Source organism: Bombina bombina, chromosome 9 (assembly GCF_027579735.1).
Source record: "Bombina bombina isolate aBomBom1 chromosome 9, aBomBom1.pri, whole genome shotgun sequence".
Classification (NCBI taxonomy): Eukaryota; Metazoa; Chordata; class Amphibia; order Anura; family Bombinatoridae; genus Bombina; species Bombina bombina.
In genome coordinates this window covers 49,008,251-49,020,445 of record NC_069507.1, presented here as the reverse complement: position 1 = coordinate 49,020,445, position 12,195 = coordinate 49,008,251, and the positions used below count along the sequence as shown (strand labels likewise).

Here is a 12,195-nt window from a genome sequence, read left to right as displayed (position 1 = left end):
ACTTTTGAAATATATTCATTTCACATCTTCATGTTGCAAAGCAATTAAAGTGAAAGTCAATCCTTGTGTTTCTGAAACGCTAGGATTGACTATTGAAACAACTAAAGGTGACTTTCATTCATGAAGTATAAGATACTTCATGCAGAAAGCTCCTTTATTTGTTTCAAGTGATCACCGTTCTTGGCTGCTCAGGCAGCCCATGGCAGATTTTTTTTTTTTTTATAAGAGGTGACGTTTTAACCTCTTGGCAAATAGCGTGCAGGAAATCTGGCTCCCATGGAGCGCCAAGCCAGATTTACTGCACGGCTATTGTCTAAGAGGTGAAAACGTCTAGCAAAACAGCAATCTGCCGTGGGCATCCTTAGCAGCTCAGAACGGCGATCACTTAAAACAAATAAAAGAGCTTTCTGCATGAAGTATGTTATTCTACTTAAATGAAAGTCCCCTTTATTTATTTCCTAAGATATGGAAAATCCACAACATCATTCAATTACTTGTGGGAATATCACTCCTGGCCAGCAGGAAAAGGCAAAGAGCACCACAGCAAAGCTGTTAAGTGTCACTCCCCTACCCATAATCCCAAGTCATTTTCTTTGCCTCTGTCAGTGGAGGAGGTGAAGTTTGGTGTCTGAAGAAATGAATTCCTTTTTTGGTAACTGTGATGAGAGTGAAAAGGACGTCACCGGATGGGGCGGAGCTTAGGTCTGTTTGTCTATGTCGCAGTTACTAAGTGAGATCAATCCTACCAGATGTATATTTCCATGCTCTGCAATAAAATAGTGTTGTACCCTCTTTGCTGTGTCCTGCATCTCATGACATGGTGTCAGAAGTTCTTGCCTGCGCTTCTGTTTCCTGATTGATGACGATGTTGAAGTTTACCCCACCTGAGCCTTTTGATTTTTCTCAGCCTGCAGCTTGGCCCACATGGCGTCGGCTGTTTCAGCGCTTCAGGATTGCTTCCAAGCTGGACAAGGAGAGTGGTGAAGTACAAGTTAATTCTCTTTTATACTCTATGAAATATGTGGAGCCAGTGTTCAATGCCTTTTACTTTCCAAGAAGGGGAAGAATTTGACTTTGAAATAGTTATGAATAAACTCAGTTCCCACTTTGTGCCCAAAATAAATGTGATTCATGAGAGGGCTTGTTTTCACAAACATGCTCAGCGTGTGGGAGAATCTGTGGAGTCATTGTGCGCAGCCTGTATGAACTAGTTGAATTCTGTGAGTTTGGTGTTGCTAAAGAGGAGCAAATCAGAGACAGAATAGTCATAGGAATTGCAGATGCTGAAGTCTCACTGAAGCTACAGTTAGTCTGATTTAACATTAGATGGGGCTATTAGGATCGCCCGCCAAAGTGCTGATCTGAGGTCTGAGAGTATTGTGGATGAAGTTCAGGAGAGCTGCTAGTGAAATGCACAGTGTGAGCGGTAGACCTAGGGCAACAGATAGGCCCAGAAGTGGATGGGCGCAGCATGCCCGATGCACACGGTGCAACCGTGCCCATGATCAGAGTGTCATTTGACCTGCTAAAGACAAAAGATTTAGAAAATGTAACCGAATGGGCCATTTTGAAGTGGTGTGTAAAACTGAATATATTATGGAGATGCAGGTGGATAGCGACCAGGAGGGTCAAGAAGTGTCCTTTGTAGGGTCTATTGTTGAACGGCTGGGTTCAGAAGAAGATTGGAGGGTTACTCTTACTGTAATGGGAGCCAAAGTTGCCTTTAAGATAGACACAGGAGCAGACATCACTATAATGTTCCTTTCAGCATTCATTAAACTGCCTCGACAGCCCCAGCTGGCGAAAGTTACAACAAAAGTCCATAGTCCTGGTGGCCGCATTGATTGTACAGGGAAATTTCTTGCCAGCTGCGAGTACAAGCAAAAGAAATTCACCATGTGGGTGATTGTGATTAGAGGTCAGTGTGTTAACAATTTATTGAGCAGAAAAGCAGCCTGTGCTTTGGGCCTAGTAGCCAGAGTGAATGAGATCTCAGAAGATATGTTTGGTGAATTGGGCCTACTGAATTGCAACCCAGTCCGTATATCACTTAACGGTGACGCAATCCCATACAGAATTACCACTCCCCGTTGAATTCCGTTCCCGCTCATGCCTCAAGTGGAGAAGGAGCTTCTGCGTATGAAGAATATGGGGGTTATTGAAGAGGTTGTTGAAGCAACTGACTGGTGTGACCCCATTGTGCCTGTTGCGAAGAAAAACGGGAAGGTACGCATCTGTGTAGACTTGAAAAGGGAGAGATATGTACTGCCGAAGACATAGCTCTGAAATTGGCTGGGGCGAAGTTCTTCTTTACATTGGATGCTTCTAGAGCCTTCTGGCAGATACCTCTAGATCCAAAATTGCCGCAAACTGACTACCTTCATTACACCGGTAGGTCGGTTTTGCTTCTGCAGACTCTCCTTCAGGATATCCTCTGCTCCTGAAATCTTTCAAAGAGAAATGAGTTCTCTCCTAAGAGACCACGTGGGCACGGCAGTCGTCATGGACGACATCTTGGTGTATGGGTCTATATTGGAGGAACATGATCAGCGACTGAGCTGTGTGCTGCAGACTATTATAGATTCCGGGCTGAAGTTAAATAAAGAGAAATGCCATTTTAGGAAAGCTGAGTTATGTTACTTTGGGCATATCATCAATGGGGATGGCATCAAGCCAGACCCCGAGAAAATTTGTGCTATTGAACAGATGAAAAGTCCCTCTGATGTACATGAGCTGAGACAAATATTGGGCCTTGTAAATTATGTGGGCAGGTTCCTCCCAGATTTATCCACTATACTACACCCTATCACAGAGTTGCTAAAAAAAGATGTTGCCTGGGTCTGGGGACCTTAACAGGAAGATTCTTTTATGCAGGTCAAGTCCCTGCTGGGGTCTGCCCCAGTGTTTGGGTTCTACGACCCTTCCAAAAAGACTGTGGTTAGTGCTGATGCGAGCAGTTATGGGCTCTTGTCCCAGGCCGTGTGACGGAGATTATTTCACAAGAATAGGAGAAGCCAGGGATTTTTCTCCCAGTTGCTGACTCCATTAAAGATTTTTGGCGCACAGTGCCTAAAGTAGAAAGGGCTTTTTCTACTCTGGCTAAGAGAACTACAATCCCTATAAAGGATAGCTGCTCAGCTAAGTCTAAGTCAGCATGAAGGGTCGGCCCCCAGTCTGGGTCCGGATCAAGTTGGGACAGACGTTCCCTGTTTTGTCAAGCGTGGAAACGAGATGTCCCAGATCCTAGAGCTGTGGACATCTCAGGGCTATAAAATAGAATTTCCCTCCCAGGGGCAGATTCCACCCCTCAAGATTATCTGCAGACCAGGTAAATATAGAGACATTCTTGAACTGCGTTCAGGACCTTTCCTCCCTGAAAGTAATTGTTCCAGTTCCAGTAAGTGTACAGGGTCTAGGATTCTAGAGGGAACTTTTCAACTCATTTTAGACCTAAAGTGCCTCTACAAGTTTCTCAGTGCTGCTACCAGTTTCTCAGGGGCACTCTTGGCAGTGAACAGGTCTCGGGAAATTGCAGTGGCGCTATACCTGGACGACATATTGGTTCAGGTGCCATCTTTTCAAAAAGCAAACTGTCATACAGAGATCTTGTTGTCTTTTCTACGTTCCCATGGTTGGAAAGTGAATCTGGAAAAGAGTTCCTTTGTTCCAGCTACAAGGGTGGTTTTCTTAGGGACCATAATTGATTACCTATCTATGATGATCTTTCTGACGGAGGTCAGAAAATCCCAAATTCTCTCCTCTTGCCTCTCTCTTCAGTCTACTGTTAGGCCATCAGTGGCTCAATGTATGGAGGTAATTAGTCTGATGGTCGCTTCCATGGACATCATTCCCTTTGCTCAATTCCATTTGAGAGCTTTGCAATTAGGCATGCTCAGACAATGGAACGGAGACCATTCGGATGTGTCTCAGAGGATAGATCTAGACCAGTCGACAAGAGACTCTCTCCCGTGGTGTCTTTCTCAGGACCATCTGTCTCAGGACACATGCTTCCGGAAACTTTCCTGGGTGATTGTGACCACGGACGCTCTGATGGCTTGGCCTCAATTGTCCTTTTTCTCGGTTTATCAGGTTTCAGTCGGACATTATCACCTCAGTGGTTTACATCAACCACCAGGGAGGAAATCTGAGTTCCTTAACCATGAAGGAGGTGGCACGGATTATTCAGTGGGCGGAAGCTCACAATTGTTGTTTATTGGCCATCCACATTCCTAGAGTGGAACTCTGGGAAGCAGATTTCCTGAGCAGACAGACATTTTATCCGGAGAGTGGGCTCTCCATCCGGAGGTGTTCTCCAGGTTAACCCTCAAATGGGGGGTGCCGAAGTTGGATCTGATGGCGTCTCGGCAGAACGCCAAGATTCCAAGGTACGGTTCAATGTCAAGAGATCCTCTGATAGATGCTCTGGCGGTTCCTTGGGATTTCGGTCTAGCATACCTGTTTCCTCTGTTTGCTCTCCTTCCACAAGTTATTGCTCAAACAAGAGAGAGCTTCGATAATTTTAATAGTTCCTGCATGGTCTCGCAGGAACTGGTATGCAGACCTAGTGAAGATGACTTCTCGGCCGCCTTGGAGGGTGTCTCTGAGGAAGGACCTTCTAAGAAAAAAATATGGTTAAAAACAAACACTTTATTAAAATATATATATATATATATATATATATATATATATATATATATATACAGACATACCAAATTACTGAAATTGTAATAATAAGAAAGTGGGATAATCACTACCACTTCTTCATTTGATACATTCCATCACAAATAATAAAAACAGAGGACCACTGAACCTGATGGGTAGATGGGATGGGAATCGGGAATGTATCTGAGAGAAAGGGAAAAAGGGTATCAAGCATCCATACAGATAGCCTACAATCTGTGTGCTCAAAGGCGTCGTCCTGCTTGCGTACTGCTGTTATTTACCACAGTCAGCCGATTTCTAACTCAATTCCCTATAAGTCTTAAATCTTTCATACTGCATTTCATGTTGTGTAGACTGCCAAAAGTTCACTAGTTGTGATGTAAATTATCATATAAACCATCACTGGCATATCAGCCACTTAGTTAAGTATCAATGTAACCCATTTATACCGTTGCCAAAGATTATGTAACAAAACGGTATTCTCCCGGATCGGTAACAAACACCGCTACATTCACTAAACAACCCCCCTCACAGCAGTACCGCAGGCAGGAGGGCGCCTTTGAGCGCACAGATTGTATGCCACCTGTATGGATGCTTGATACCCTTTTTTTTTTTTTTTTTTTTTTTTTTTTTTTTAAATTCTTTTTATTGAAGACACATAGAAAGGCAGTAAGGTTACAAGCATTAAATCACAATGTTGCATAAACATAAGAATATACAGGAGTGCATAATTATACATATTCTAGATCTGTAGGGATGTTTAGAATGCAGATACTTGCAAATGAAAAGTATTTAAAATTTTAAAGTGAGATAAAAGAAAACAATAGTTGAGGAATACATTTCACAGTGTGGAGATAAAAAATGGCCTTCATGTGCCTTCCTTAATTTTTTATAATATAACAAAATAAGTTCCGCTATATATAAGTAGTGTAACTGAATAGAGAATATTGAGCTTAAAAACTTCAAACTCAATTGGTAGGTAAGGCTTATCAATATCGCATGACAAGGTAAGAAAAATAAATTCAACATTATGGTAAAATTCAAAGATGCACATAGCAAATTATATAAGTTTCTGAACTAGATAAGGTGAAAAACTGATATTGCGTTGCAAACACTAGAAAAGCCACTATGAAAAAAGTAGTTAGGATTGCGGTATAGTTGTCAATATAATTACAAAAAAGGGGAGATAAGTTGTGGTATTGGCTAGATAAACCACGTAATTCACTCTCCTAAGAAAGGAGATATATTAAGGGGATGGGGGGGGGGAGGTGGTAAGTCAAGTCAGGTAGGTAGTAAGCATGAGTCCTGTTCCTCGCAACTCAGTAAACCGTTGTTGGACCAAACAATACAATAAACTCAAGGTATGAAAGAGAAACTATTTTAGTGTGTCAGGTTTATAGGTAGTATTGGAAATTATACAACTTAAAGATTTGGCACAGTGTCCTTGAGTTGCTTAAAGTACAGCGGAAAAAAGGATAATGCCTAGTATGGATAGTGCAGGACCAGCCTGCTCGATAAAGCCTTAAGGGTATTTTGAAGTGTCTGAGTTAATGTAAAAATTTTCTTCGAAACAAACATTTGCTAAATAGAAGGTAAATAATGCCAAAGCTTCCAATAAGATTAGCCATGAACAGATGCATACATGCAAGTCAATAATAGAACAGATAATGCTGTTGTTCATGAATAAGCAGGTCTTGTATGTCTCGTATGAATAAACCACAGTACTCACCCATCTATAACAGGGATATTCTAGATAGAAAATGTGGTAGTGCAACTACTTCTGTAGGAGCAGCAGGACTTTCATATGACAGTCACTGATATAAAGCAGAGTGTGAAAGTATTTATATCTCAATAAGGGATCATATTTTTCCTTATCACTTAATGGAATCCCAGCAACTGGGCACGGGCCCTATGCCCAGCGCACACGATCCCTAATGGTCAAGGATTATATTTAGCCAAAGGGAAGGAAAACATAAGGAGTTACTAGGAGGCATAAATGTGCATAAATATAGAGACACTGCTTCTGATAGAGCTCAAAAAGGTTAAGCACAGTTGTAAGTACACCACCAGTTAGCAAAGAGACAATACACTTAAGCCATAGTATTGTTGTCTTTATATGTCAGCACAATATAATTGAGTCAGTGAATGTGGAGAAGGCAAAATCATTGAGCTGTAAAGTATAAAAACTGAGTATTAGGAGGGTGTGTGTGTCTATTGTGACTAAGCTACGTCATCTAGATAACAAAATGAAAGATTGAGAAGTACAGTGTACAGGCAAACAGTTACCAATGACCTATAGTAGATCAAACATCAGGGTCTGTATAAACTAAACATATTACATTATCTGTCCATGACTCTCAGGGTGTGGGATAACTGAGTTGATAGCCTTTGGTGAGGAAGTCTCCTATGCGGCTCATGTGAAGATCTAAAGCAGCACTGAAAGTTGCGGCCATCTTGGATTGATCTAGTAACGATACTTGCAGAAAACATAACTAAGTCCTGTACAGAGCATTATGTAAAAGCATATATATGGTTTGGACCCTTCAATAACATGGGAATAAACATATGTACAATGTAGGCATCCAAAGGAGTAAGGGCAGCAAACTTAATGTGTTAATGTTAATATTAATATATTGCGCAAATTTTCCAAGCGCAAGACCTGTAGGGAGTAGGTTTATCCTTCTTCGTAGTAATGGTAGTGTCCATGTCCCTGTTAATTCAACAAATAAATGAGAGTGGTACTTAGTGATATGTAAGACATGGATGCATAAGTAATTCCCCAATCAGAGTTATATTATAAGTTCCAAACTTGAAGCAAGCTTTAGAGTATTTGGATTAATATTTAAATATAGGCATTCATCCCACGCCAGATCGCGGGATTAAGCGTGCTCCTTGGGCTGGCTGCACTGGCCTGTTATACGCTCCATCACTCCCTGAGGGATAGGCCATAAGCAGCTCTGAGGAATTGTCCTGTATGGAGAACAAGTTGCTACCGCAAATGCTCTGGGCTTCGCGCAGGGACTTTTCCGGTATGTGAAGGTAATGTTCCTGAATGCCGCTCCGCAAACTGGGTTCGGATACTGAACCCGAACCATGGCAATCACTTGGTGAGCAGGGACTCCTAGGGGCAAGTGAAGAGGAAGGTAGCAGTTGATCTGCAGCACTCCAGGTTTGGGCTAGGTTACCTTGGTGCAGCTCTGCAGCGTGAAGGAGGGTTTCCGCCTTATCGTATTTGCCCGTAGTTGCGGCCAGATAAGCTCCCTATGAAGTGGGCTCAGCGAGGCCAGGTTGTTGTCGCGACTGACAAGCGCCACCGCTGCTGGGAGCAGCATACAGACCGTCAGCTAAACTGGCATGGTGATATTCCAGTAGACGCCTCATCTCCTCTAGAAAGTATAGCGGAGACTCCATGTTGCAGGCTTGATCGAAAACCCTGGGGTGATGTTGGTTTACAGCTTTCTTTAGGTTGAAATAGTCGGAGGCCTACAAATAGAAAGTAGCGTCTCCAAGATGGCGGCTCTCTCTCCCACCTCTGTGATTTGAGGCAATGGTGGCGCGCCGGTGCAGACTCTCCGGGTCTCCAAAAGTTAGTGGAATAACAGTACCAGATCTTAGGTCCTTTCACAAATATGCTGGTTTTATAAAGGTTGCTATAAAGTACGAAAAGACCCCTAAATTAGGATCTTGGGCCCGGGAGCTGCACCAGAACACGTCTTACCAGCTCTGTAGTTGGCTCCGCCCCTCTGCTTGATACCCTTTTACCTTTCTCTCAGATACATTCCCGATTCCCATCCACATCTACCCCTCAGGTTCTGTGGCCCTCTGTTTTAATTTATTTGTGTTGGAATGTATTAACCTTTTGAAGCCGTTATGCCGTTCTATTCCGTCATAATTACACTGGGCGTTAAAGCCGTTATGACGGAATAGAACGTCATAGCTAACGGCTGTCCTGAAGCCTTCTGTGCTTTCAGGATTTGATCGCGGTCTGGAGGGCGTTCCTAGGGTTGTAGGGACGCCCCCCAGACGCAATCCAATAATTGAAATCTTGCGATCGTGTGCACGATCGCGTGGTTTCAATTTGTCTACATCGGAACAGTTGTCCCCTGATGAAGTGCTTGTTCTAAAGCAGGAAACGCGTCGGAGGCAGCACCTGTGTGCTGAGGTTGTATGAAACCAGTAAAAGTGTGCCTTATCTTGATAGAAGTTTTTAATCATGTTTAAATAAAATATTTCTGGATTTTTACACCATCTAATCTTGGTACTGCCTGCAATTTCTTTCTTTTTTGTGGACTGACTAGTTATATTTTGCAGCGGTTGGGAAACGCTGCACGAAGGATTTGCATCAAGTTACAAGTTATAAGTTACAACTTAGCCGTTTACAGAGGATCCCAGAGGACATCAATATCCTAAAGTGTGGCGATATATACAGGCTTATAACATTACCTGTGCTCTCTTCCTTTTTTCACCACTTGGAGTTCATCTTACGGAGGAAGCCGGTTAGACGAGTCGGCACTGAGTGACGTATCACTCCCTCCCGCTGTGTGTGGGTCCGGCAACATCAAGGTTGGGAACCGGTGAGTGGGAGTGTGAGATCATTACAGATCAGTGTACAAATCAATCGAGGAGAGCTTACTGAGCAAGCAAGGCCAAACTGCTCCCTCCCGCTAGATGTGGGACCGGTGTTTGAAATTGATCGATCCGGAGATTGGGAACAGCAGAAGTTGACCGGAGCCTCAGGTAATACATAGTAAAGCTGTTTGAGTATATTGCTGCACGCCATTTGAGGACATTAACTTTAAACTAATACAAGTGATTACAGCGGGGTTTGTTCCTTTTTACAAGAACAATGCATAGTCTTTTATACTGATATAACATAAAGGAACCCACGCAGTTGTAACACTTTGTAGAAAGAACTGGGACACATTGCAATTGTTTAAAGGCTTTGGAGTACATATTAACAATACCGTCTGCCATATTGCACTACTTTGAAATATATGTGTGATTGTTGCTTTGCTGTGTTTAAACCTGTTGCTCCAACTTGGAGCCTTAATCTTGTTCTTAAAGTTTTGCAGTAGACTCCGTTTGAGCCAATGCATTCCATAGATATTAAGTTGCTATCTTGGAAGGTTTTGTTTCTTATTGCTATCTCTTCTGCTCGGAGAGTTTCGGAACTCTCGGCTTTGCAGTGTGATTCGCCTTACCTTATCTTTCATGCGGATAAGGCCGTTCTTCGCACTAAATTGGGGTTTCTTCCTAAAGTGGTTTCAGATAGAAATATTAATCAGGAAATTGTTGTTCCTTCTCTCTGTCCCAATCTTTCTCATAAAGAACATCTGTTGCACAACTTGAATGTTGTGCATGCTCTAAAATTCTACCTACAGGCGACTAAGGATTTTCACCAGTTTTCTGCCCTGTTTGTTTCTCAGAAAAGCGTAAGGGTCAGAAGGCTACTTCTACTTCTCTTTCCCTCTGGTTGAGAAGTATGATTTGTTTTGCTTATGAGACTGCTGGTCAGCAGCCTCCTGAGAGAATTACAGCTCATTCCACTAGGGCTGTCTCCTCTTCTTGGGCTTTCAAAGATGAAGCTTCTGTAGAACAGCTTTGCTGCAACTTGGTCCTCTCTGCATACTTTTTCCAAATTTGATACTTTTGCCTCGGCTGAGGCCTCTTTTTTTGGTTCTTTAAGCGGTGGTGCCTTCTGTTTAGGTCTGCTTGTCTTTTTCTCCCTCCCTGTTCATTCTATGTCTTCTAGCTTGGGTATTGGTTTCCACTAGTAATTGAATGACGTTGTGGACTCTCCATATCTTAGGAAAGAAAACAAAATTTATGCTTACCTGATAAATTTCTTTCTTTCCGGATATGGAGAGTGCACGACCCCACCCTTTTATTAAGACCGTTTTTGACTAAACCTCAGACAACTCTACTTCTTTTGTGTTATTCTTTTTCCATTTCCCTTTGGTCGAATGACTGGGGATTATGGGTAGGGGAGGGACACTTAACAGCTCAGGAGTGATATTCCCACTAGTAATTGAATGACGTTGTGGACTCTCCATATTCGGAAAGAAAGAAATGTATCGATTAAAGTGAAGGTAAACTTTGATGAATGAAAGCCCTTTTTTTAAAAATACTTATTAAAAACAGGGGCACTTTCATTCATCAAAGTTTACAAAGCAGCCATTTTGATTAAAAACTTACCTCTCTTCTTTGCACAGCCAGAGTAGCTTCCCCCCGTCCGGAGATCCTCTCTTCACACGTCATCAATGACTAATCCGGCTTCCTCCAATCACGGCTTTCCCCCCAGGGGAGTCATTGCCTGAGGCCATGCCGTGATTGTAGGAAGCTGGATTAGTCATTGATGACGTGTGAAGAGAGGATCTCCGGATGGGGGAAGCTGCTCTGGCTGTGAAAAAAACAAAGGTAAGTTTTTAATCAAAACGGCTGCTTTCTAACTTTGATGAATGAAAGTGCCCGTGTTTTTAATACCATTTTTAAAAAACGGGCTTTCATTCATCAAAGTTTACCTTCACTTTTAGCATAAATTTTGTTTTATTTCAATAGTCAATCCTAGCGTTTCACAAACAATCGCATTGACTTTCACTTTAAGGGTCATTCATAAATGTTATTGCATAAAAATCATCAAGGGGCCCTTCTTCTGTGATTGGATTGAAAAGTAGTTATCCATAGTTTGATAAAGTATTTTAAAGGGACATGAAACTCACAAATCTTTTTGTGATTCAGACAGAGCATATACTTTAAAAAAAAAAAAAGTTTCCAATTTTCTCCTATTATCAAATTTGCTACATTCTCGTGGTATTCTTTGTTGAAGAGATACCTAGATAGGTAGCATGCACATGTCTAGAGCACTATGTGGCAGGAACTAATGCTACCATCTATTACTCTTGCAAATGGATAACACATGCACCCTCCCAAGCTTAATTCCCTGCTTTTCAACAAGGGATACTACAAAAACATTTGATAACAGAAGTAAATTGGAAAGTTGTTTAAAATGACATGCTCTCTCTAACTTATAAAAGAAAAAATTTGTGCTTCATGTCCGTTTAAGGCCCACGTGGTAAAGATGATTAGATTTGCAGAGATCGGTGACCCTCTCTATAATATCTGTTTGTTTCTTTAGAATGGTGTAAAGATTGCTGTAAGCAGGTGGAAGCTGATTGAAACATCGCTGAGGAACAATATCAAAGATGTACGCGATTTGAAGGTAATTTCAGTGTTATTAATCTGGTAAATGGATATTCTAATTAAAACATAACATGGTGTAAATGATCAGAAGTGACCAGCCTGCTCAGCAGCTCCCTAGCAAAACTTTAATCCTGTGTTTAAAGGGACATTAAATAGCATGCAATGTTAAGAGACTTTTAAATTCACTTACAATTTTTAAGTTGACTTTATTCACTTGGTATCTTTTGTTGAAAAGCTCACCTAGATAGGCTCAGGAGCAGCACTGTGCTGTTGGGATGCATAACACACACACACACTGAGATACTGACAGTTTAAGTATACCTAACACACACT

The 12,195-nt window shown here is 42.0% G+C and overlaps 1 protein-coding gene across 1 annotated transcript in view; it reads left to right on the top strand.

Moving 5' to 3' along the window:
* Nucleotides 1-12,195, top strand: part of PARG (poly(ADP-ribose) glycohydrolase) — a 482,847-nt gene that overhangs the window by 81,385 nt on the left and 389,267 nt on the right. The window contains 1 exon segment of the mRNA XM_053692075.1: nt 11,798-11,881. Within this exon segment, the coding sequence (XP_053548050.1) occupies nt 11,798-11,881 (84 nt within the window).